Consider the following 23,386-nt stretch of genomic DNA (forward strand, 5'->3'; position numbering starts at 1 on the left):
CTTTTGTGTCTTTTATCTATTTCTTTAAATGACTGGTTGTGTATGTATTGTTTATACATTGCACAAACACATACACATATTTGATATGAAAGCTTAAATTCAAATAGTAGGCTCCAAATCTATTATTTAATTTATTTATTTTGCAGTACTGAGAATGGGACTCAGGGACATTCTATACCCCCAGCCCTATTTTTTTTTTTGTTTTCGGCACTCGGGATGGAACCCAAGGGCATTCTACCTTCAAGCTACATGCCGAGCCCTATTTTTTTAGTTCTTTCTTTCTTTTTTTTTTATTTTTTATTTTTTTATTTTTTTATTTTTTTAAATTTTTTATTGGTGCACTGTATTCATACATCATAGTGGCATACAAAGAAAACTTTTGTAGACATACATGCACATATTGCCCAGTCAGCCCCCACCCAATCCCGACCCCATTCCCTCCCCATCCCTCCCTCCCATGCTTGGCTTAGTGGTTGACATCTAGTATTATAGCAATTTATCCAAAATTAAAAATGATAATCACACATAACAGTTTCATTTGTCTGATACCAAGCTTTTGATAACATAAAGATAATATTTCAATATTTCTTTTTGCTTTCTTTCTTACCAGAGAATATTTTTTTCTTTTTTTTTTTAGGTGAAACTATCATATATTTATATATTTATTTTTCAGAAAAAAACCTATCCTAATATGGAATATGGATTCTAGATACCCAAAACAATCTCGAAAAAGAACAAAGTTAGGAGATGTATATTTCTGATTTCAAACCATATAAAGCTACAATAATTGAAACAGTGTAGTACTGTTCTAAAGGCAGATATATAAACTATTGGAGCTGAATAAGAGCCTAGAGCTAAATTCTTCCATATATTGTCAAGTTATATTTGACAAGGTTTCCACGAACATTTGGTGGAGGAAATAATAATCTTTTAACTAAATAATGTTGAAAAATTAAAATTACATGAAAACATTTCAATATTTCCTTTTGCTTTCTTTCTTACCAGAGAATATATTTTTTATTTTTTTAGGTGAAACTATCATATATTTATATATTTATTTTTCAGAAAAAAAATCTATCCTAATATGGAATATGGGCTCTAGATACCCACAACGATCTTGAAAAAGAACAAAGCTAGAAGATATATATTTTCTGATTTCAAATCATATAAAGCTACAATAATTGAAAGTGTAGTACTGTTCTAAAGGCAGATATATAAACCATTGGAGTTAAATAAAAGCCTAGAGCTAAATTCTTCCCTATATTGTCAAGTTATTTTTGACAAGGTTTCCACGAACATTTGGTGGAGGAAATAATAATCTTTTAACTAAATATTGTTGAAAAATAATACTTACATGGAAAAGAATAAAATTGGACCCTTACCTAATCCCATATACAAATATTAACTCAAAATAGATAAAAGACCTAAATATAAATCTTAAGACTATAAAATTTAGAAGAAAATCTGGGTCATAAAACCTCACAACATTGAAATTGGCAGTGATTTCTTGGATATGATTTCAATGGCACAGGCAACAGAGGAGTATACAGACTCCCTAAAAAATAAAAAAATATTGTATATCCAAAGACAATGTAAACAGAGTTAAAAGTTACTAATAGAATGGGATAAAATATTTCCAAATGCTATATCTGAAGGTATATTAATATTCCAACTAGACATCCTAAAAATTAAGAATAATAAAGGCAAACAATACAATTTAGAGATAGGTAAAAGACTAACATAAATAATGAATCTCCACAGATAACCAATCTTAGTTGTCTGTTGGATGGAAAATCTTGTTTCTCTGGTTCTGGTGTGTGTTACCTATTTCTTCTTTGTAGTTAATCTCTTTGAGTATTTTCTCTAGCGCTGGTTTTGAAGACATAAATTCCTTCAGTTTCTGTTTGTCATGGAAGCTTCTTATTTTTCCATCTCATTTGATAGAAAGTTTTTCTGGGTAGGAAATTTTTGGCTGGAAGTTGTTTTCTTTCAGAGTTTGGAATATGTCACTCCAAGCCCATCTGGCTCTCATGACTTGGTTTGGGAAGTCTGGAGTGATTCTAATTGGTTTGCCTCTGAATGTCACTTGGTCCTTTGTTTTTGTTGCCTTTAAGATTCTCTGCTTGGCTTCCACATTGGTCATTTTGACAATTATGTGGCATGGGGATCCTCTTCTCCGATCCTGTCTAAAGGGAGTTCTATAAGTTTCCTGGACCTGTGTATCAACCTCTTGCTCTATGTTTGGAAATTTTTCTGCTATTACTTCCTTGAAGAGATTGTTGATCCCTTTGGTTTCACTTTCTTTTCCCTCCTCTATTCCAATTATTCTTAGGTTAGCTCTCTTAAAATGGGCCCATATTTCTTCAATGTCAGATTCCTGCTGTTGGATATTTTTTTCTAGATTAGAAACTATGCGTTCATTTTTGGAATGATCATCTTCTAAGAGCGAGATTCTGTTCTCCATGTGGTCTAATCAGTTGTTCATGCTTTTAAGTGAGGCCTTTACTTCATTAATTGCATCCTTTATCTCTTTTTGGCTCTCTCTGAGTTCTTTTCGAAGCACCTCTATTATTTCTACAGTTATTTTCCTGATTTGATCTTCTAGAAATCTCTGATTTTCTGTTTTATCGGGTTCTGATGTTGTGGGGTTGTGGGCATTCATTGCTCCAGTGTTATTCCTCTTTCCCATGATTTCGGAAGTTTGTGCCTTCTTTGGGTTCTTCCCTTGGGCCACTATGACTTCGCTTAAGGTGCTCTGGATCTCGAGTCTGTAGTATCTCTGACCCCACTACTCCTTTACTGGGTTGTATCACAGAGTCTCCGACCCAGGGAGTCGATAGAGGCTGCTTTAGACTATGGGGGGGGGTGCCAGGCTGCACGTTCTCCTATGGTGTGATATCTCTGCCACCGCCCCTCCCCCACTGGGTCAAGTCCCAGGGAGTACAGTACTGGGATTTCTCCTCTGTTGCCCGCAATTTGACTCACTGTTCTTGAGTACGCAGATGTAGCTGTACTGGACTTGGTGAATTCACTGCTGCTGCCGCTGGTGGCAATATGGCGCCGCTGCCACGCCCTCGGCCGTGAGACTGGTGTATTTTTTCTTCTCTGGTTTTGAGTTCCACTCTGAGTTCCTGCATCGTGTGCTGAGCTCAGCCACTGGGAGCTTTAGATGTTTCCTGCGCCGAAAGATCCTGCCTGGCTGTTCCGCAGCGGCTCACCTCGGCTTGCTGTAGCCGTCTGGTGAATTTGCTGCTGCCACCGCCGGCAGTATGGCACTGCTGCCGCGTCCTCGGGCGTGAGGCCGATGTGTCTCCTCTGTGTCTCTGAGCTCTGTTCTCAGTCCGCTTTCTCTCTGGGTCCTGGTGATTTTTTTGTTTCTCTGGTGATGGTGTTTTCTGGCTATGAAAGGCGCTGATTTTGTGGTAATGGAGATTGGTTGTTAGCGGGGCTCTTAAGCCCCGCTTTTCTCGGTCGCCATCTTCCCAGAAGTCCGTCTCTTTCTTTCTTTCTTTCTTTCTTTCTTTCTTTCTTTCTTTCTTTCTTTCTTTCTTTCTTCTTTCTCTTTTGTTGTAATGGGTATGGAACTCAGGGGCATTCTACCTCGATCTACATGCCCAGCCCTATTTTTTAGTCTTTTCTTTTGTGGTACTGGGTATGGAACTCAGGGGCATTCTACCTCCAAGCTACACCCCCAGCCCTATTTTTGATTTTTGATTTTTGATTTTTGAAACAAAGTCTCTCACTGAGTTACAAAGGGCCTCACTAAGTAGCTGAAGCTTCCCGTTAACCGCGATCCTCCTGTCTCAGCCTCCCGAATGCCAGGATTACAAGTGTATGCCACCACGCCCGGCTTTAGCCACCACCTTTTCGACTTGTGATGCTGTGTGTGGCCCCTGAAACCCTTCTTTATATTCTGTTGGTGATCCCTCGGGTTAAACCTCAGTCATCTATGTAGGGAAACTGAGCCCTGAGAATCTTTAATTTCTGATGAGGAAACAGAGTAGCATGTGGATTAACCAAAATCCCCTGAGTAGGAGTTTTCAATTCCCTAAATCCCTGACATGAAGTGATTTCACTGAAGAGATTGATTTAATCTCTTGCAGTCGGTGGATAGTGTTTACTAAATTTTGAAACAAATTTGCCCTGTGCCTTGTTGACCGCCAGGTTGGGTACTTGATCCCCGGAGATGCTACTTACTGAGGATTTGCGATTTTATTAAACGGGGATTGCTGCGTCAGAGGTACTTTTCAGTCTCCGCCTGGCTATGTCCATGCTCTGTGATCTGTCACATTAAAATAAGTGAGTCGCCTTTGTTTAAACACACTGCTTCATAAAAGAGTACCTCTGTACCAGCTAACTGTGGTATTTCCATAAACATGAACATAAAGATTACAAGGATGTGACTCACTTTACAGTTAAAAATGGAGAGAAATTTATGAAACATATAAAGTTTAGAGACAAACTTCTATAATTTGATATATGATGCTTGCCTTCATACTGGGTGTGGTAGCATGCACCTGTAATCCTAGTACTTGGGAGGCTGAGACAGGAGGATCATAAGTTCAAGGATGGCTTCAGCAAATAGACTCTCATTAAGCTAGCGAGACCTTGTTTCCAAATAAAAATAAAATAGAGCTGGGGGTGTGGCTTGGAGGTAGAATGCCCCTGGGTTCAATCCCCAGTGCTCTTCATCCCTCCAAAAAAAAAGGAAGATTGCCTTAATGCATTTAGTAGCAAAATGTAAAATTTTCAGTGTCAGTAAATTAGCTGTTTACTCATAACTGTTTGTTTTTAATTGTTAGTGTTTTTCATATGTTTAAGTATTCTTTCTGCTGGCCGTGGTGGCGCAACTCTTGTAATCTCAACATTTAGGAGGCTGAGACAGGAGGATCGCAGGTTCATAGCCAGCCTCAACCACTTCGTAAGCTCCTCCACAACTTAGTGAGACCCTGTTTCAAAATAAAATATAGGGGCTGGGGTGTAGCTCGGAGGAAGAGTGCCCCTGGGTTCCATCCCTAGTACCGCAGAAAATAAAAGAAAAAAATATTCTTCATTTTGCTCTCTTTTAGGTGTATCACAAATATATTTTCTGCTGTTTGCTTCTAAATACGCTCAAGACAGGAGAAATTCAGACTCATTTCTTTAGACCTTGAATACCTTTTAAACATGATGCACTTCAAAAGTGGACTGGAATTAACTGAGTTGCAGAACATGACAGTGCCTGAGGATGATAACATCAGCAATGATTCCAACGATTTCACCGAAGTCGAGAATGGGCAAATAAATAGGTGAGTATTTTTCCATTAGCACTTTCTATCCAATCAAAGAAATGGCTCTCAAAATCATTGGGGTTTTCAGTTATTCTCTCGCATTATTCATTACTGAAATTCTGCTCCATGTGAAGATGCAATTTGAATTTCTTATGTGACCTCTGTCGGGCAGGGTCTGTAATCACAGTTGAAGCAAATGGCAAAGTAATTTGTTCATCTTTTCAAATCTTTTAATTGAGTCTAATAAAAATGTATAAATACATTGGACCCCAAACAGCCCAAACTTTTCCAATGCTCCATGTTTATGAATTATGCATTTCACTGCATCCCACATCCGAGCACGCTCCCCTTCTCAGCGCGCATTTTAATGAGAAGTGATGGAAGTTGCATTTGCCAGGGATCCTGGGTTAAAACAAGTGCATCGTCACGAGCACCATTTGCAGTATGGATTTGAAGTAATAATAACAACAGTTGAGCCTTGGCTTTATGAAAGACTTTAATTACAGAAACATTACATGAAAAAAAAAAAAGGAAAGGAGAGGCAGGAAGAAAGATAGATAGGCAATGTTGAAAGAGGTCTGGGATGGAGCCTCCTGCCTGGTCATAGGCCCATGAACGGGTCCTTCCACCTCCTGAGTAAGCCGGGCGTGGTGGTACACACTTGTAATCCCAGTACTTGGGAGGCTGGGGTTACAAGGAGGAGACCAGAGGTTATGGGTTCACTGCCAGCTTCAGGAATTTAGTGAGGCCCTCTGCAACTTAGTGAGACCTTGTTTTAAAGTAAAAAATACAGTAGGGCTGTGGGTGTAGCTCAGAGATAGAATGTGTTTAGGTTCAGTCCCCAGGACCACAAGAGAAGAATAAGAAAGAGAAGGAGGAGAAAAGAGGAGAAGGAGGAGGAGGAAGAGAAAAAGAAGTAGAAGGAGGAGGCGGGAATAAAGATATGTCCTTTAAATGATTTGGGGCATTTGCTGACTTTATTTTAGTTGGTAGGAAGCTGCCCAGCTTGGGATTTGGTGGCACGCCATCCTGAAAGACTGAGAACAGTGGCCCCCCAGGGCTGCTTATTAGAACAGCAGCGATGCCAACTTCCCTAGAGCTGGCAGGATATGAGCATTAAGTCAATCAACTAGGTATCTTTGTAGAGATCATTCTTGGTAGTCCGCTCTACATTCTGATTTAGTTAGCTGTTGAAAGTTCAGCAGAGGATTTAGCTGTCACTTATAGACAGGCAAAAAGCTCCTTTTTTCCTCCCATAAATGAAAGTTAGGTTCCCAACTCAGACACTTTTCTTCATGACCATCCAAGTAGTGTTTACTGTGCTTGGTGACGATTCTTAGGATTAGAATCAAGTTTATGTACTCTTTTCACCTTTTTCTTTGAGGAATATTAATAATAACTCCCAGTCTTGAATGTTGGACATTTTGAATGTGTCACACATATCCTTAGAACCATCATGCAAAGGGAATGTTCTTCTGTCAGTAGAGAATCTTTTAAAATTCAGTTTGCAATGTAACACTTGAGCATTGGTTAGAAAGTGAGGCTTTAATAGTTCTGTGCATTTTGTGCACTGCTCTGTAGTGTTTTTTAGCCACTGTTGACCTCCACTTAACAGCGGCAAAGTGGCAAGCAGGCATTTTGGTGTTATAACAAGGCATTCTTTTTTTTTTTTTTTTTCTTTTTCTTTTTCTTTTTTTGGCGGCACTAGAACTCAGGGGCATTCTACCCTAGCTGTATCCCAGCCCTATTTTTTTTTTTTTTTTCTTTTTGAAACAGTGTCTTACTAGGTTGCAGAGGGCCTCACTAAGTAGCTGAGGCTGGCCGTGAACCAGCAATCCTCCTTTCTCAGACTCCCTAGTACTAGGATTACAAGCGTGTACCTCCACGCCCAGCTTAAGGCTTCATTTTTTTAATAACTTTTTCCTCCCCAGTACTGGGGATTGAACTTGGTCTACCTCTGAACGGTATCTCCAGTTCTTTTTATTTTTTATCTTGAGACAGTTTCCCTAAGTTGCTCAGGCTGGCTTTGAGTATGTGCTCATCCTGCCTCAGCCTCCTGAGTAGCTGGGATTACAGGTATGTGCCACTGTACCAGGTCTCAGAGGTTCATTCTCAAAGCAGTACAACCTTGAGGGCCTCAAAGTATCATTTATAGTTTAGAATCCGAACTTAACTTTTTTTTAAAAGTCAGACTTTCTAAAACTGTTACATTCTGAATTCCTTGCCCCTTGCAGTGGGTGCAAGAAACCCCCATCCTCACCCAGACTTGGGCCCTTCTCAGGCAGGCTCTCACCCTGTAGACTGACAGGGCAGTGAGCTCGTTCAGACACGGACACTTGTTTTATGGGATTTGGCTCCATTGTTTCCAATGCGACCCGATGCATTTCTTCCTTTCTTTCTTTTATTACCCCTCCTTCACTGACATCCTTTGTGAATCTTGCTTCATTCCTGGCTTCAGGACAATTAAATTAAAAACAACATGTGATGACATGAAGCAAATAAAGGAAAATGAAAATCTAAGAAGATTCCTGACAGCTGGGTGTGATGACTCAAACCTGTAATCCCCAAACGGGAGGCCAAGACTGGATGGTCACGGGTTTGAGACCAGCTTCAGCAAATGAGCGAGGGCCTCAGCATCTTGGAGAGATTTTTTTCAAAATACAAAAGTAAAATAGGGCTGAAGGTGAAGCTCAGAGATAGAATGTCTCTGTGGTCAATTTCTAGTAAAGAAAGGAAGGAAGGAAGGGAGAGAGAGAGGGGACACTTTTCAGGGTGTGTGTGTGTGTGTGTGTGTGTGTGTGTGTGGTACTAGGGATTGAACCCAGGGGTGTTCTACCTTCAAGCTATTTTATTATTTGATTTTGAAACAGGATCTCACTAAGTTGCAGAGGGCCTCATTAAGTAGCTAAGGCTGGCCGAGAACCGCGATCCTCCTTTTCAGCCTCCCGAGTACTGGAATCGCAAGTGTGTGCCACCACACCCAGTTTATACTCTTCAGTTTTATTTAGATTCCTTTTGGGTGGCCTGGCTCATTGCATTGGCATAGTCCAGTGATCCATGATTCCTACAAAGGCACTGTGAATCCTGGTTACTCTTCTGCGGCTCTCATAGTTGTGGAGGGAGAGAGGCCATTTACATGAATCCAAGAGAACCACCCCTCTCCAACCAGTGAACTTCTAGGTGGCTCTTTTTAGAAATCTAGAGAAAATGTTGAAAGCAATGTTGAGCTCAGATGACCTGGTATCTAGCTGATAACTTTGTCTGAAAATCCCAATGAGAATGATTATCTTTTGTACTTTTTTGGGGTTTTTTGGTTCTGAATATTGAAGCCAGGAGCATTCTACCTCTGAGTTACAACACTCCCAGCCCTTTTTATTGTTTAATTTTTGTTGTTTTGAAACAGGGTCTTGGTAGGTTGCTGAGAGTCATGGTAAGTCACTGAGGATGGTTTTGAAACTGCAATCCTCCTGTGTCAGCCTGAAGAATTATTTTTGAAGTTTAGTAAAATAGAGTAGAAACCCAGCATTGTGACACATACCTACAATCCCACTGACTTGAGAGACTGCAGCAGAAAGATTGTAAATGGGAGGCCAGCCAGATATGATGGCACATGCTTATAATCCCAATACTTGGGAGTCTGAGATAAGAGAATCACAGGGTCAAGGGCAGCCTCAGCAAATAGTGAGACTTTCATCAACCTAGCAAGACCTTGTTACAAAACAAAAATAAAATAGGGCTGGGGTGTAGCTCGAAGGTAAAATCACACACACACACACACACACACACACGGAGGCTAGCCTGGGTAGCCGGGCGTGGTGGCGCATGCTTGTAATCCCTGTGCTTGGGAGGCAGAGACAGGAGGATCGTGCTGGTTCAGAGCCAGCCGTGCTGGCTTAAGAGACCCTGTTTTCAAATAAAAATATTTTTAAAAAAATAGGTCTGGGAGTGTATTCTAGAGGTAGAAGGGCTTCCAGGAACCCAGTACCACCAAAAAAATAAAAAAATAAAAAAATAAAAAAGGGCCAGAGTTGTGGCTTAGTGATAGAGGGCTTGCTTAATGTACACGAGGCCCTGTAGTCAATCCACAGTACCACAGAAAAGAAAGAAAAAAGTAGACTAGAACCATTTGAGCATTAAAATACCTACCATTATTCCACTTCAATGACTTTATTTAATGCCCTAATTTTGGGGCTGTAGTCCTAGAAATATATGCCTGGAATGGCAGACATTTCAAAATACCCATCGACCAGTGTTGCAGACGTTTTGCTGTGTATATGAAACGCTTGTAAACCTGTTGAAGTGTGGGTGGTGATTCAGGAGATCCGCAGTGGGCTCTGATTTCAAGCAAGCGCTCAGGTGATGTCCATACCCTTGCTCGATGAACCACACTTTTTTTTTTCTTTTTCTTTTTTGGTACTAGGGATTGAACTCAGGGGTTTCTACCACCAAGCTCTACCCCCAATCTTTTTTAAATTTTTTTTTTTAAATAGAATCTTGTTAGGTTGTTGGGAGTCTCCCTAGGTGGCTGGGGCTGTCCTTTTTCAAACCTGTGATCTTACTTTTTTTATTTTTTATTTGCGGGTCTGGGGATGGAACCCAGGGCATTCTACCTACAACCTACACCCCCAACCCTATTTTTTAGTCTTTATTTTGAAACAGGGTCTCACTGAGTTGCAAAGGGCCTCAGTAAATAACTGAGGCTGTCCTCAAACTGTGATCCTCCTGTCTCAGCCTCCCAAATGCTGGGATTACAAGCCTGTGCCACCACGCCTGGCTGAGCTTACTGATCTTACTGTCTCAGCCTCCCAAGTGTTGGGATTACAGCTATGCAGTACCACAACCAGTTTGGAACACTGTGTGTGTGTGTGTGTGTGTGTGTGTGTGTATGTGTGTGTGTGTGTGTGTGTGTGTGTGTGTGGCACTGTAGATTGAATCCAGGGGCATTCTACCTCTGAGCTCTACCCTCAGCCTGGTTTTTTTTTTCTTATTTTGAAATAGGGTCTCACTAAGTTGTGGAGAGCCTCACAAGTTGCTGAGGTTGGCCGCAAACCTGCCATCTTCCTATCTCAGTCTCTCAAGTACTGGGATTACAAGCATGTGCCCCCACGCTCGGATTGGAACACACTTTTGAGTAACACAAGCTCTAGACTCCTAGACATGAACCTCAAGAGAGGGGACTGTCTTAATCATCTTTACATTCCTTTACTTATCATAGTACCTGGTATAGGATAGACATTGCAAATTATTTGTTGAACGTGAGAGAGAGAGGAAGGGGAGGGGGATTTAGTCTTGTATTGAGTCCTGGATGTATTATAAATCTGTGTGATCTGAGCCCCAGTCTCATCCTTGTAAGGCAGTGGGGGTATGGGATTGTTGAGGATTATGTAGTCTAGATTAAGAATTTAAACTCTACAGTCAGCCTGCTTAGCTTCAAATCCTGGCCTAACAATTTAGTAATTGGCAATGCAACTTCCGTCAAGTTACTTAATTTCTCTAAAACAGCTCTAAAAATCATACAGACCATATGTAATTATTAGGAAAATAGATGAGAAAATTTATGCAAGTACTTGGCAGTATCTTTGGTGATAATCAAGATAACTACAACCCTCTTTCTCTGGCACCTAAGCCTTCTCCACCCCAGGGAGAAACAGTGTAGCTTTAGGTTTCAGATGACTGCTAGTTATTGCTGTTTTAAATTTGGTGAGGGCCGAATGTGGTGGCGCACGCTTGTAATCCCCGAGCTTGGGAGGCTGAGACAGGAGGATCGCACAGGTTTGAAGCCAGCCTCAGCTACTTAGTGAGGCTCTCAGCAACTTAGTGAGACCCTGTTTCCAAATAAAGTAGAAAATAGGTCTGGAAGTATAGCCCTGAGGTAGAAAGCCTCTGGGTTCCACCCCCAGTACTCAGAAAGAAAGAGAGAAAGAGAGAGAGAGAGAGGAGAGAGAGAGATTTGGTGAAATATTTGCAGGTTATCCTAAGTGTATCCATAAAAAGCCTTCACATATTTTTATAATAATTGTTCTCATGTCTATACATAGTCATTGTTGCTGTGAACCAGATAACATTGAACAAAATTTGAGTCTTCCATTAAAATTAATTATTTAAAGAACTTGGGGCAACTCTTGGCATTATACCTTTTTTGTTGTTGTTGTTCTTCTGTTTTTTTTTTTTCCTTTTTTCTTTCCCTGAGTTGTACTAATTTTTTTTTTTTATCATTTGAGAGGACCTTTGAAAAGTTTTCTCCCTTTTCTTTGAATGTATTTTATTTACTTTAGGAAAGAAGATTCTGTCATTTCTTCTATATTAAAATTTCATGGCAGCTGGGCGTGGTGGTGCACGCTTGTAATCCCCGCGCTTGGGAGGCAGAGACAGGAGGATCGCGCAGGTTCAAAGCCAGCCGTGCGCGCTGGCTTAGGAGACCCTGTTTCCAAATAAAAATGTAAAAATAGGTCTGGGAGTGTAGCCCGGAGGTAGAAGGGCTTCCAGGAACCCCAGTACCACCAAAAAAAAAAAAAAAAAAAAAAATTCATGGCAGAAAATTCTTCCCTCACTTTTATCATTATGGTGAAAATTAAAGTCTCTTTTTTATATGTTGAGTGGAGTTTGTCCACCAAATATGGCTTTACTTACCCTCTTTTTTTTTTTTTAACCAGGGGTTTTCTACCATAGAAATATACTGCTACCCCCAGTTCTATTTTATTTTTTATTTTGAAACTGGGATTCACTAAGTTAATGAGGGTCTTGATAAGTTGCTGAGACTGGCCTCAAACCTGCAATCCTCCAGTTTCAGCCTCCCAAGAACTGGGATTACAGTTATGTGTCACCACACTGGCTTTTACTTACTCTTTTTCTTTTTTCTGGATCCTCTTTTACTTGCTTTGTTTCCTCCCATTTTACTTTAAAATACAGTATTTCAGGGAAATGATGAAGAAAGGTTATTTAAGTTCAACCACTCAACTCTTTCTCATCTCTCATATTACGAATCCTCAAATACTAGACTTAGTAAGAACCTGATTGGATTGGTAGAGATCAAAACAGAAGATTATCTTTCTATTATGCAACCCACCCTTAATTGCATTGTTGTTGGTTTATTTTTAGTTTTTTAAAATAGCTTTATATTGCTTGCTTCTTTTCCACTGTATTGCAGTATAACGCTACATCTTTTTAGAGGTCTTTGTAGTGGGGTTCTGTTTTGTTTTATTCACAGAGCAACTGGCTACTAAGGATTGGTCACATTCTGCTTTACAGGAACAGATTGACCCAGTGAAAACTCCTTTTTAACAATACTTTCATCCTCAGACCACATGTCTAAGACACCTCCCATTGTATATTTTAAGTCAATAAAGAGAAGTGAATTCCATTGTCAGAAGTCAGGGCTTTTAATAAGCAGTTGTGTTTTTAAAATGGTGCGATAGCAGAAACTTGTCATAAACTCTTTGACCTAGTTATTTTGGGAATGGAATTTTCCATCCCTGGGTTTAATCCCCATACCACTAAATTAATTAATTACTTAATTAAATGAAAAAGTTCAAACCAGCTGGGCGTGGTAGCACATGCTTGTACTCTCAGCATTTGCGAGGCTGAGACTGGAGGATCGCAGTTCCCGGGAAGCCCTGGGTACTTAGTGAGGCCCTTTGAAACTCAGTGAGACCCTGTTTCAAAACAAAGAATAAAAAAATAGGGCTGGGGGTGTAGCTCGGAGGTAGAATGCCCTGGGTTCCATCTCCAGCACAGGGGGGGGGGGGGTTCCTCATATACCTCATTCTCACCTAGCAAAATTTCCCTGCATCTAGGTTGCTCCCTAATTCCTCAATAAAACGTGTACACTCGGTTTATGGAGAGTTCCTCTGAGTTGCCTGGGTGTGAGTAGGTCCATACTAGAAGGAACTGAGACACAGGGAGCTCATTACACCACCGCTGTGGATCCAGGATGAGTTTCGTGCACACTCTGCTCCAGAGAAAGCAGCCAGTAGGTTGGAGTCACAAAACTAAGACTCAGTTGAAACTGGAGCGGAGCGTAAGAAGTCGCAGCAGCTGAGGGCTTTTAACTGCCAGGAAGGGCTGACAGCCTGAGGGACTGAAGACCTGGCAGGGGCTCCCCTTGCTGCCACGCCTCCCCACCCCCCCCCTTTTTTTTTTTTAGTGGTACTGGGCATGGAACCCAGGGGCCCAGGGGCATTCTACCTCCGAGCTCTACCCCCCCCCCACAGCCCTATTTTTTATTCTTTATTATTATTCTTTATTTCTTGGTGGTACTGGGGGTGGAACCCTTCTACCTCTGGGCTACACTCCCAGGCCTAATATATATATATATATTCGGTGGTACTGGGGTTCCTGGAAGCCCTTCTACCTCCGTGTTACACTCCCAGACCTATTTTTACATTTTTATTTAGAAACAGGGTCTCCTATTTACATTTTTATTTGGAAACAGGGTCTCCTAAGCCAGTGCATGCGGCTGGCTTTGAACCTGCGCGATCCTCCTGTCTCTGCCTCCCAATTGCAGGGATTACAAGCGTGCACCACCACGCCCGGCTATATTTTATATTTTTATTTGGAAACAGGGTCTCTTAAGCCAGCGAGCTGGCTTTGAACCTGCTCAATCCTCCTGTCCCTGCTGTAAGGTTGGGGCAGGGCCGGGAGCTAGGAGGTGGAGCCCTGCGATTCCGGGGACCAGGCCTCCCGCCCCGGAAGAAGAGGAGCAGAGTTCAGAGAGGACCCGGAGAGGGAGGGAGGCATTCTCCCCGGAATCGCAGGGCTCCACCTTCTAGCTCCTGGCCCTGCCCCAACCTTACACCTGCCTCCCAAGTGTGGGGATTACAAGCGTGCACCACCACACCCGGCTCTATTCTTTATTTTGAAACAGGGTCTCACTGAGTTGCAAAGGGCCTCACTAAATAGCTGAGGCTGGCTGTGAATCTTGATCTTCCTGTTTCAGCTTCCTAAATGCTGGGATTACAAGCGTGCACCACCACGCCTGTCTTTCTGCCACCTTTTAGGAGGATCCTTCTGAGTTGCTAGGGGGGCTAAGATCCAAAACAATGAGACAAAACCAAATTAAGCAACACCCGGAATTGCAGGGTGAGGAGTTGATACTGGAGGTACTCAGAGAGGGAGCCAGTGGAGATTGTGGGGGAAATCTGTTCTACTTCCAGCAGAAAGTAGACCAAAAGAGACAGAATTGTGGACACAGACAACCATCAATGGTTTGTTTGTTTGTTTAGTGGAAGTTGAACTCAGAGGCATTCTACCTTCAGGCTACACCCTGGCCCTATTTCATTTGTTTATACATATACATATATATATTTTATTTTTTGGTGGTACTGGGGGTGGAACCCAGAGGCTTTCTACCTCCGGGCTATACTTCCAGACCTATTTTCTACTTTATTTGGAAACAGGGTCTCACTAAGTTGCTGAGAGCCTCATTAAGTAGCTGAGGCTGGCTTCGAACCCGTGTGATCCTCCTGTCTCAGCCTCCCAAGCGCGGGGATTACAAGCATGGGCCACCACGCCCGGCTATACATATATTTTTAAAACAGAGTCTCACTAAGTTGCTGAAGGTCTTGCTAAATTGCTGAGGCTGACGTCAAACCTATGATCCTCCTATCTCAGCCTCTCAGGTACTGAAATTACAGGTGTGGCCCACCACTTCAGGCTTCACCAACAAAGTCTTAGTGTTTTTTTAATGGTTACACATTAGAACAGCTTGGTAAGTCATGATCATTTTTCTCATTCTGCAGTTCTGCAGAAAACAGCTGGCCAGCAGACAGGGACCTTAGTCTTCATCCCCCCTCCCCTTTTTGGGTGTGGCGTGGGGATTGAACTCAAGGGCATTCCACCTTGGAGCTACACCCCCAGCCCTATTTTTTATTTTTATTTAAAATAGAAACAAGGTCTCACTAGGTTGATGAGAGTCTCACTACTTGCTGAGATTGTCGTCGAACCTGAAATCCTTTCAAGTACTCTAATAACAGGTATGAGCCACAATGCCCAGCTTCTCCATCCCCTTTAATTGCATAATGCTTGACCCTGTTGATTGTCCCCTTGTGTTGAATAATCCCTTTTTCCTCTGCCACCAACTCTGGGAAGTGGTACCAGGCCTGGAACTGAGATCTACCATAACGGGCCATTTATTACTGGGTTTGTTGTTGTTGTTGTTGTTTGGTACTGGGATTTGAGCTCGGGGGCATTCTACATCTGAGCTACACCCCAATCTTTTAATTTTTTTTTTTTTTGAAACAGGGTTTTGCTAGTTGCTGAAGCTGGCCTCGAACTTATAATCTTGTCTCAGCCTCCCAAGTTCTGGGATACAGGCACATATGGTCTTTTGAACAACGACACTTAAATACAAGTCAGTTTCACCGGGCGTGGTGGTGCACGCTTGTAATCCCCGCGCTTGGGAGGCGGAGACAGGAGGATCACGCTGGTTCGAAGCCAGCCTTGCTGGCTTAAGAGACTCTGTTTCCACATAAAAATGTTAAAAAATAGGTCTGGGAGTGTAGCCCGTGGGAGTGTATCCCAGAAGTAGAAGGGCTTCCAGGAACCCCAGTACCACCAAAAAAATAAAAAATAAATAAATAAATACAAGTCAGTTTCAGTTTGGAAAACCCAGCACCCATGTTCCCTTGGGCTGCCAATGTAAAAAGGAAGGCTGTTTTCCCCTGCCCCTCTGTAACTAGATCTGTAACCACAATTCTATGCAAAGATGTAAAATATCAGACAAAAGAAGAGCCATTCCAATTATTAGCAGCAACTCTACGCAACTGCCAGGATTGGCAGCCAAAGATTCTGTTGTTATGACATCATTCTCTTGCTAAGAACAAGCAATACTATTTTTCAAGTTTATGTCTTTAAATTTCCTCTAGCTGATTCCATCCAGAACTGGTTTTTCCTTCTGGATTCCTTTTCTTATCTTAGTTTTGCACAGCTCAACATTCCTGTATTGAGTTTAGCTGGTATGGTCTTTTCAGCTCCAGCATGAGCTCCTGTATTTCTAAAGACCAAGTTTTCTTTCATATACTTTTGGTCCCTCACAGTGACTGACAAGGTCTGCCAGTGCAGCTTATGCAAAGTGATGGCCTCAGAGGAATTTTGGAAGAGAGAGAGAGAGAGAGAGAGAGAGAGAGTGTGTGTGTGTGTGTGTGTGTGTGTGTGTTACTTGGAATGGAACCCAGGGGCATTCTACCTTCAAGGTATACCCCAGTCCTGTTTTATTATTGTATTTTGAAACAGGGTCTCACTAAATTGCTGAGGGCCTCACTAAGTAGTTGAGGCTGGCCACAAACTTGTGATCCTCCTGTCTCAGCCTCCCAAGTACTGGGATTAACGAGTGCTCCACCACATCAGGTAACATCTCAAGATGAGCGCCTATTATTGATTTGTGTGTGTGTGTCAGATAGAGTGAAGAATACAGAAACGAATGAAGCAAAGAGCGCTTAGACCAGTTAATTTAGTATATAGACAACAAATACTGGGAAAATAAATAAAAATTAAGGGGGTCTTGATTAGGGCTATAAATTCTTAGGTAATCAACTGATAACTTTTCACATGTAACTATGTTTTGGTAAGTAAGAGATTATTTATTCTTGATCTTAAGCTTGTCATCAGGTTAAATGTGTTATATATGTCTTTACAGCAAGTTTATTTCTGATCGTGAAAGTAGAAGAAGTCTCACAAACAGCCATTTGGAAAAAAAGAAATGTGATGAATATGTAAGTGTCATTATAATATAGTGTGCCTATTTATTCATCTAAATTCGGACATATGTTTTTAATTCATGCAGCATAGTACTGAAAGCGTATCTCTATTCACCAGGATATTCCTCATATATCCCATTTCTTTTCTTTTCTTTTCTTTTTGGTGGTACTGGGGTTCCTGGAAGCCCTTCTACCTTTGGGCTACACTCCCAGATCTATTTTATAATTTTGAAACAGAGTCTCTTAAGCCAGTGCAGCAGGCTTCAAACCTGTGCGATCCTCCTGTTTCCGCCTCCCAAGCGCGGGGATTACAAGCGTGCACCACCACGCCCAACTATCCCATTTATTTTCTCCTGAAACCTACTTTGAAAAAAATAATAACTAGCCAGGCATAGTGGCGCATGCTTGTAATCCCAGTACTTGAGAGGCTAAGACAGGAGGATAGTAGGTTCCAGGCCAGTCTTAGCTATTTAGTGAGGCCCTCTCTGCAATTTAACGAGACTCTGTTTCAAAATAAAAAATAGCTGGGGCCCGGGTCGCGGGACTCTGGGCCCCGGGCCGGACCGCGTGTAGCATGCCAGATACCTGTACTCTGGGTCCCGGGCAGGGGTCCCACAGGGCACGCCAGCTGGGGCCCGGGTCGTGGGACTCTGGGCCCCAGGCGGAGTAGTGCGGAGCACACTGGACCCATGGGGAAAACGACCGGGTCACAGTGCTACTGAGTGCCTGATCCCACTATCTCCTCAAGCCACATATATTGTCTTCTCTTATTTAAAAAAAAAAAAAAGGAAAAGAAAAATAAAAAATATTGGAGAGGAGTTAAGAAAGCCGTGGCAGATGCCAGGACACTGGAGATGCAGACAAAACTTATCCAAATGCATTGGAACTTATGGAAAAATTCCCTGTGAAGGAGGACTGCTGTTTCTCTATATTGTTAAGAATCTTGGACATCACCTGTAAGGAGAGAGTTTAGCGGAGACCAAGGAGAAAGGCGGTGTTGAAAGTGGTCTCCGCGATGGCGGTGGAGACTTGTATTCAGTGGAAGCAGAAATCGGATCCTACCAACCTTATTTTTTTGGAGAAATTACACCAAATGTCAAATGCTACCGTCACACATGCTTAGGAACACTGGACAACATTCAGAGTGGAAAAAGAGCCTGGGAAGGATTTGAAATGGTGGAGGCAGTGGCAACGGCAGTGGTCAGTACTCAGGGGAGGCAGAGATCTGATGCATTACACCTGGAACCTTTGAAATAATAACCCCAGAGGCAGAATGTTACCACCACGCACCCTCAAGAACGTGGGACAATTGGTTGGGTGAAAAGGATGCTCGGATTGGAGCCTGCCGAGGGGTGAGGCCTGTGACGGGCACAGCAAAGCTGGGATTAGAGCCTGCCGTGAGGCGGAATCGGAGCCAGTACTGGGGCCAGTGAGGCCAGGATCGGAGCCTGCCGTGAGGCAAGGCCGGTGCTGGGGCCTTCGAGGCCAGGATCGGAGCCTGCCGAGGGGTTAGGCCGGTGCTGGGGCCAGCAAGGCCGGGATTGGAGCCTGCTGTGAGGCAAGGCTGGTGCTGGAGCTTCGAGACAGTGATCGCAGCCTGCTGAGGGGTTAGGCCAGTGTGGGGCCAATTGTTGACATCAGAGACTGCCATGAGGCAAGTCCACTACTGGGGCCTCCAAGGCCGAGATCGGAGCCTGCCTTGGTTTGGCCGATGCTGGGGCAAGTGAGGCTGGAATCGGAGCCTGCCGTGAGGCAAGGCTGGTGCTGGGGCCTTCAAGGCTGGGATAGGAGCCTGCCGAGGGGTTAGGCTGGTGCCAGGGCCAGCAGGGCCAGGATCAGAGCTCACCGTGAGGAAAGGCCAGTGCTGGGGCCTCCGAGGCCAGGATAAGAGCCTGCCGAGGGGTTTGGCCGGTGCTGGGGCCAATGGCTGGGATCGGAGCCTGCCAAGGGGTTAGGCCGATGCCGGGGCCAGCAGCCAGCAGCGGAGCCCGCCGTGAGGCAAGGCCGGTGCTGGGGCCTCCGAGGCCGGGTTAAGAGCCTGCCGAGGGGTTAGGCCGGTACCGGGGCCAATGGCCGGCATTGGAGCCTGCCGTGAGGCAAGGCCGGTGCTGAGGCCGGGATCGGAGCTTGCCAAAGGGTTAGGCCGGTGTCGGGACCAGCAGCCATATCGGAGCCTTCCGTGAGGCAAGGCTGCTACTGAGGCCTCCAAGGCCGGATCGGAGCCTGCCGAGGGATTAGATCGGGGCTGGGGCCTCTGAGGCCGAGATCAGAGCTTGCTGTGAGGCAAGGCCTGTGCTGGGGCCTCTGAGGCCAGGATCGGAGACTGCCGAGGGGTTAGGCTGGTGCCAGGGCCAGCAAGGCCAGGATCGGAGCTCACCGTGAGGAAAGGCCGGTGCTGGGGCCTCCGAGGCCGGGATTGGAGCCTGCTGAGGGGTTAGGCTGGTGCCTGCGCCAGTGGCTGGCATTGGAGCCTTCCATGAGGCAAGGCCGCTACTGAGGCCTCCGAGCCAGGATCGGAGCCTGCCGAGGGGTTAGGCCGGTGCCTGGGCCAGTGGCCGGCATCAGAGCCTTCCGTGAGGCAAGGCCGCTACTGAGGCCTCCGAGGCCAGAATCGGAGCCTGCCGTGAGGCAAGGCCGGTGCTGGGGCCTTCAAGGCCGGGATCGGAGCCTGCCGAGGGGTTAGGCCGGTGCCAGGGCCAGCAAGGCTAGGATAAGAACCTACCGAGGGGTTAGGCCGGTGCCTGGGCCAGCGGCCAGCATCGGAGCCTTCTGTGAGGTAAGGCTGCTACTAAGGCCTCCGAGGCCAGGATCGGAGCCTGCCGAGGGGTTAGGCCATTACTGGGGCCAGCGAGGCCGGCATAGGAGCCTGCTGTGAGGCAATGCCGGTGCTGGGGCCTCCAATGCCAGAATAAGAGCCTGCTGAGGGGTTAGGCCAGTGCCTGGGCCAGCGGCCAGCATCGGAGCCTTCCGTGAGGCAAGGCTGCTACTGAGGCCTCCGAGGCCGGGATCGGAGCCTGCCGAGGGGTTAGGCCGTTGCTGGGGCCAGCGAGGCCGGCATCGGAGCCTACTGTGAGGCAATGCCGGTGCTGGGGCCTCCGAGGCCAGGATAAGAGCCAATCGAGGGGTTAGGCCAGTGCTTGGGCCAGCGAGGCTGGCATCGGAGCCTGCCGTGAGGCAATGCCGCTACTGGGGCCTCCAAGGCTGGGATCAGAGCCTGCCAAGGGGTTAGGCTGATGCCGGGGCCAGCGGCCAGCATTGGAATCTGCCGTGAGGCAAGGCCCGTGCTGGGGCCTCCGAGGCCGGGATAAGAGCCTGCCGAAGGGTTAGTCCGGTGCCGGGGCCAATGGCCGGCATTGGAGCCTGCCGTGAGGCAAGGCCACTACTGAGGCCTCCGAGGCTGGATTGGAGCCTGCCGAGGGGTTAGTCCCAGGCTGGGGCCAGCAAGGTCGTCATCAGAGCCTGCCGTGAGGCAAGGCCGGTGCTGGGGTCTCCGAGGCCAGGATCGGAGACTGCCGAGGCGTTAGGCCGGTGCCGGGGCCAGCAAGGCCAGGATCGGAGCTCACCGTGAGGCAAGGCCGGTGCTGGGGCCTCCAAAGCTGTGATCGGAGCCTGCCGAGGGATTAGGCCCCTGCTGGGGCCAGTGAGACTGGCATCAGAGCCTGCTGTGAGGCAAGGCCAGTGCTGGGTCCTCCGAGGCCAGGATAAGAGCCTGCCGAGGGGTTAGGCCGGTGCCTGGGCCAGTGGCTGGCATCGGAGCCTTCCGTGAGGCAAGGCCGCTACTGAGGCCTCCAAGGCCAGGATCGGAGACTGCCGTGAGGCAAGGCTGGTGCTGCGGCCTTGAAGGCCGGGATTGGAGCCTGCCGAGGGTTAGGCCGGTGCCAGGGCCAGCAAGGCCAGGATCGGAGCTCACCGTGAGGAAAGGCCGGTGCTGGGGCCTCCGAGGCCAGGATAAGAGCCTGCCGAGGGGTTAGGCCGGTGCCGGGGCCAATGGCAATGATCGGAGCCTGCCAAGGGGTTAGGCCGATGCCGGGGCCAGCAGCCAGCAGCGGAGCCCGCCGTGAGGCAAGTCCTGTGTTAAGGCCTCCGAGGCCGGGATAAGAGCCTGCTGAGGGGTTAGGCCTGTGCTGGAACCAGCAGCCGGCATCGGAGCCTTCCATGAGGCAAGGCCGCTACTGAGGCCTCTGAGGCCAGATCGGAGCCTGCCGAGGGGTTAGACCGAGGCTGGGGCCAGAGAGGCCATCATCGGAGCCTGCCATGAGGCAAGGCCGGTGCTGGGGCCTCCGAAGCCAGGATCGGAGACTGCCGAGGGGTTAGGCCGGTACCAGGCCAGCAAGGCCAGGATCGGAGCTCACCGTGAGGAAAGGCCTGTGCTGGGGCCTCCGAGGCCGGGATCGGAGCCTGCCGAGGGGTTACGCCAGTGCTGGGGCCAACAAGGCCGGCATCAGAGCCTGCCGTGAGGCAAGGCCGATGCTGGGGCCTCTGAGTCCAGGATAAGAGCCTGCCGAGGGGTTAGGCCAGTGCCTGGGCCAGAGGGTGGCATCAGAGCCTTCCGTGAGGCAAGGCTGCTACCAAGGCCTCCGAGGCCGGGATCGGAGCCTGCCGAGGGGTTAGGCTGTTGCTGGGGTAAGCGAGGCTGGCATCGGAGCCTGCTGTGAGGCAATGCTGGTGCTGGGGCCTCCAAGGCCAGGATAAGAGCCTGTCGAGAGTTTAGGCCGGTGCCTGGGCCAGAGGGCGGCATCAGAGCCTTCCGTGAGGCAAGGCCACTACCGAGGCCTCCGAGGCCGGGATCGGAGCCTGCCGAGGGGTTAGGCCGTTGCTGGGGTAAGCGAGGCCGGCATCGGAGCCTGCTGTGAGGCAATGCTGGTGCTGGGGCCTCCGAGGCCAGGATAAGAGCCTGTCGAGGGGTTAGGCCGGTGCCAGGGCCAATGGCTGGCATCGGAGCCTGCCGTGAGGCAAGGCTGCTACTGGGGCCTCCAAGGCTGGGATCGGAGCCTGCCAATGTGTTAGGCCGATGCTGGGTCCAGCGGCCTGCATCGGAGTCTGCTGTAAGGCAAGGCCGGGGCTGGGGCCTCTGAGGCCAGAATAAGAGCCTGCCGAGGGGTTAGGCCGGTGCCTGGGCCTGCGGCTGGCATCGGAGCCTTCCATGAGGCAAGGCCGCTACTGAGGCCTCTGAGGCCAGGATCTGAGCCTGCCGTGAGGCAAGGCCGGTGCTGGGGCCTTCAAGGCCGGATTTGGAGCCTGCCGAGGGGTTAGGCCAGTGCCAGGGCCAGCAAGGCCAGGATCGGAGCTTACTGTGAGGCAAGGCCAGTCCTAGGGTTCCGAGGCCAGGATAAGAGCCTGCCAAGGGGTTAGGCCGGTGCCAGGGCCAATGGCTGTGATCGGAGCCTGCCAAGGGGTTAGGCCGATTCCGGGGCCAGCAGCCAGCAGTGGAGCCCTCTGTGAGGCAAGGCCGGTGCTGAGGCCTCCGAGGCCGGGATAAGAGCCTGCTAAGGGGTTAGGCCGGTGCCGGGACCAGCAGCTGGCATCGGAGCCTTCCGTGAGGCAAGGCCGCTACTGAGGCCTCTGAGGGCGGATCAGAGCCTGCCTAGGGGTTAGACTGAGGCTGGGGCCAGCGAGGCCGTCATCGGAGCCTTCTGTGAGGCAAGACCGCTACTGAGGCCTCTGAGGGCGGATCAGAGCCTGCCTAGGGGTTAGACCGGGGCTGGGGCCAGCGAGGCCGTGATCAGAGCCAGCCATGAGGTAAGGCCGATGCTGGGGCCTCCGAGGCCAGGATCGGAGACTGCTGAGGGGTTAGGCCGGTGCCAGGGCCAGCAAGGCCAGGATCGGAGCTCACCGTGAGGATAGGCCGAGGCTGGGATTGGAGCCTGCCGAGGGGTTAGGCCGTTGCTGGGGCCAGCAAGGCTGGCATCAGAGCCTGCCGTGAGGCAAGGCTGATGCTGGGGCCTCTAATGTCAGGATAAGAGCTTGCCGAGGGGTTAGGCCGGTGCCTGGGCCAGTGGCCGGCATCGGAGCCTTCCGTGAGGCAAGCCCACTACTGAGGCCTCCGAGGCCTGGATTGGAGCCTGCCGAGGGGTTTGGCTGTTGCTGGGGCCAGTGAGGCTGGCATCGGAGCCTACTGTGAGGCAATGCCGGTGCTTGGGCCTCCGAGGCCAGGATAAGAGCCAATTGAGGGGTTAGGCTGGTGCCAGGGCCAGTGGCTGGCATCGGAGCCTGCCGTGAGGCAATGCCGCTACCAGGGCCTCCAAGGCTGGGATCGGAGCCTGCCAAGGGGTTAGACTGATGCCGGAGCCAGCAGCCAGCCTCGGAGTCTGCCGTGAGGCAAGGCCAGTGCTAGGGCCTCCGAGGCCAGGATAAGAGCCTGCCAAGGGGATAGGCTGGTGCCGGGGCCAATGGCCGGCATTGGAACCTGCCCTGAGGCAAGGC

At 47.5% G+C, this 23,386-nt stretch overlaps 1 protein-coding gene across 1 annotated transcript in view; it reads left to right on the forward strand.

Moving 5' to 3' along the window:
* Positions 1-5,166: 5,166 nt before the first annotated feature.
* SLC38A1 (solute carrier family 38 member 1) overlaps positions 5,167-23,386 on the forward strand; it is a gene marked incomplete at both ends in the record, with an annotated part of 62,899 nt that continues 44,679 nt past the window's right edge. The window contains 2 exons of the mRNA XM_080706380.1: positions 5,167-5,288; positions 16,903-16,978. Coding sequence (XP_080562506.1) covers positions 5,167-5,288; positions 16,903-16,978 — 198 coding nt within the window. The remainder of the gene's footprint in view (positions 5,289-16,902; positions 16,979-23,386) is intronic.

This window comes from Muscardinus avellanarius, assembly GCF_963383645.1.
Source record: "Muscardinus avellanarius genome assembly, chromosome: 11".
NCBI lineage: Eukaryota > Metazoa > Chordata > Mammalia > Rodentia > Gliridae > Muscardinus > Muscardinus avellanarius.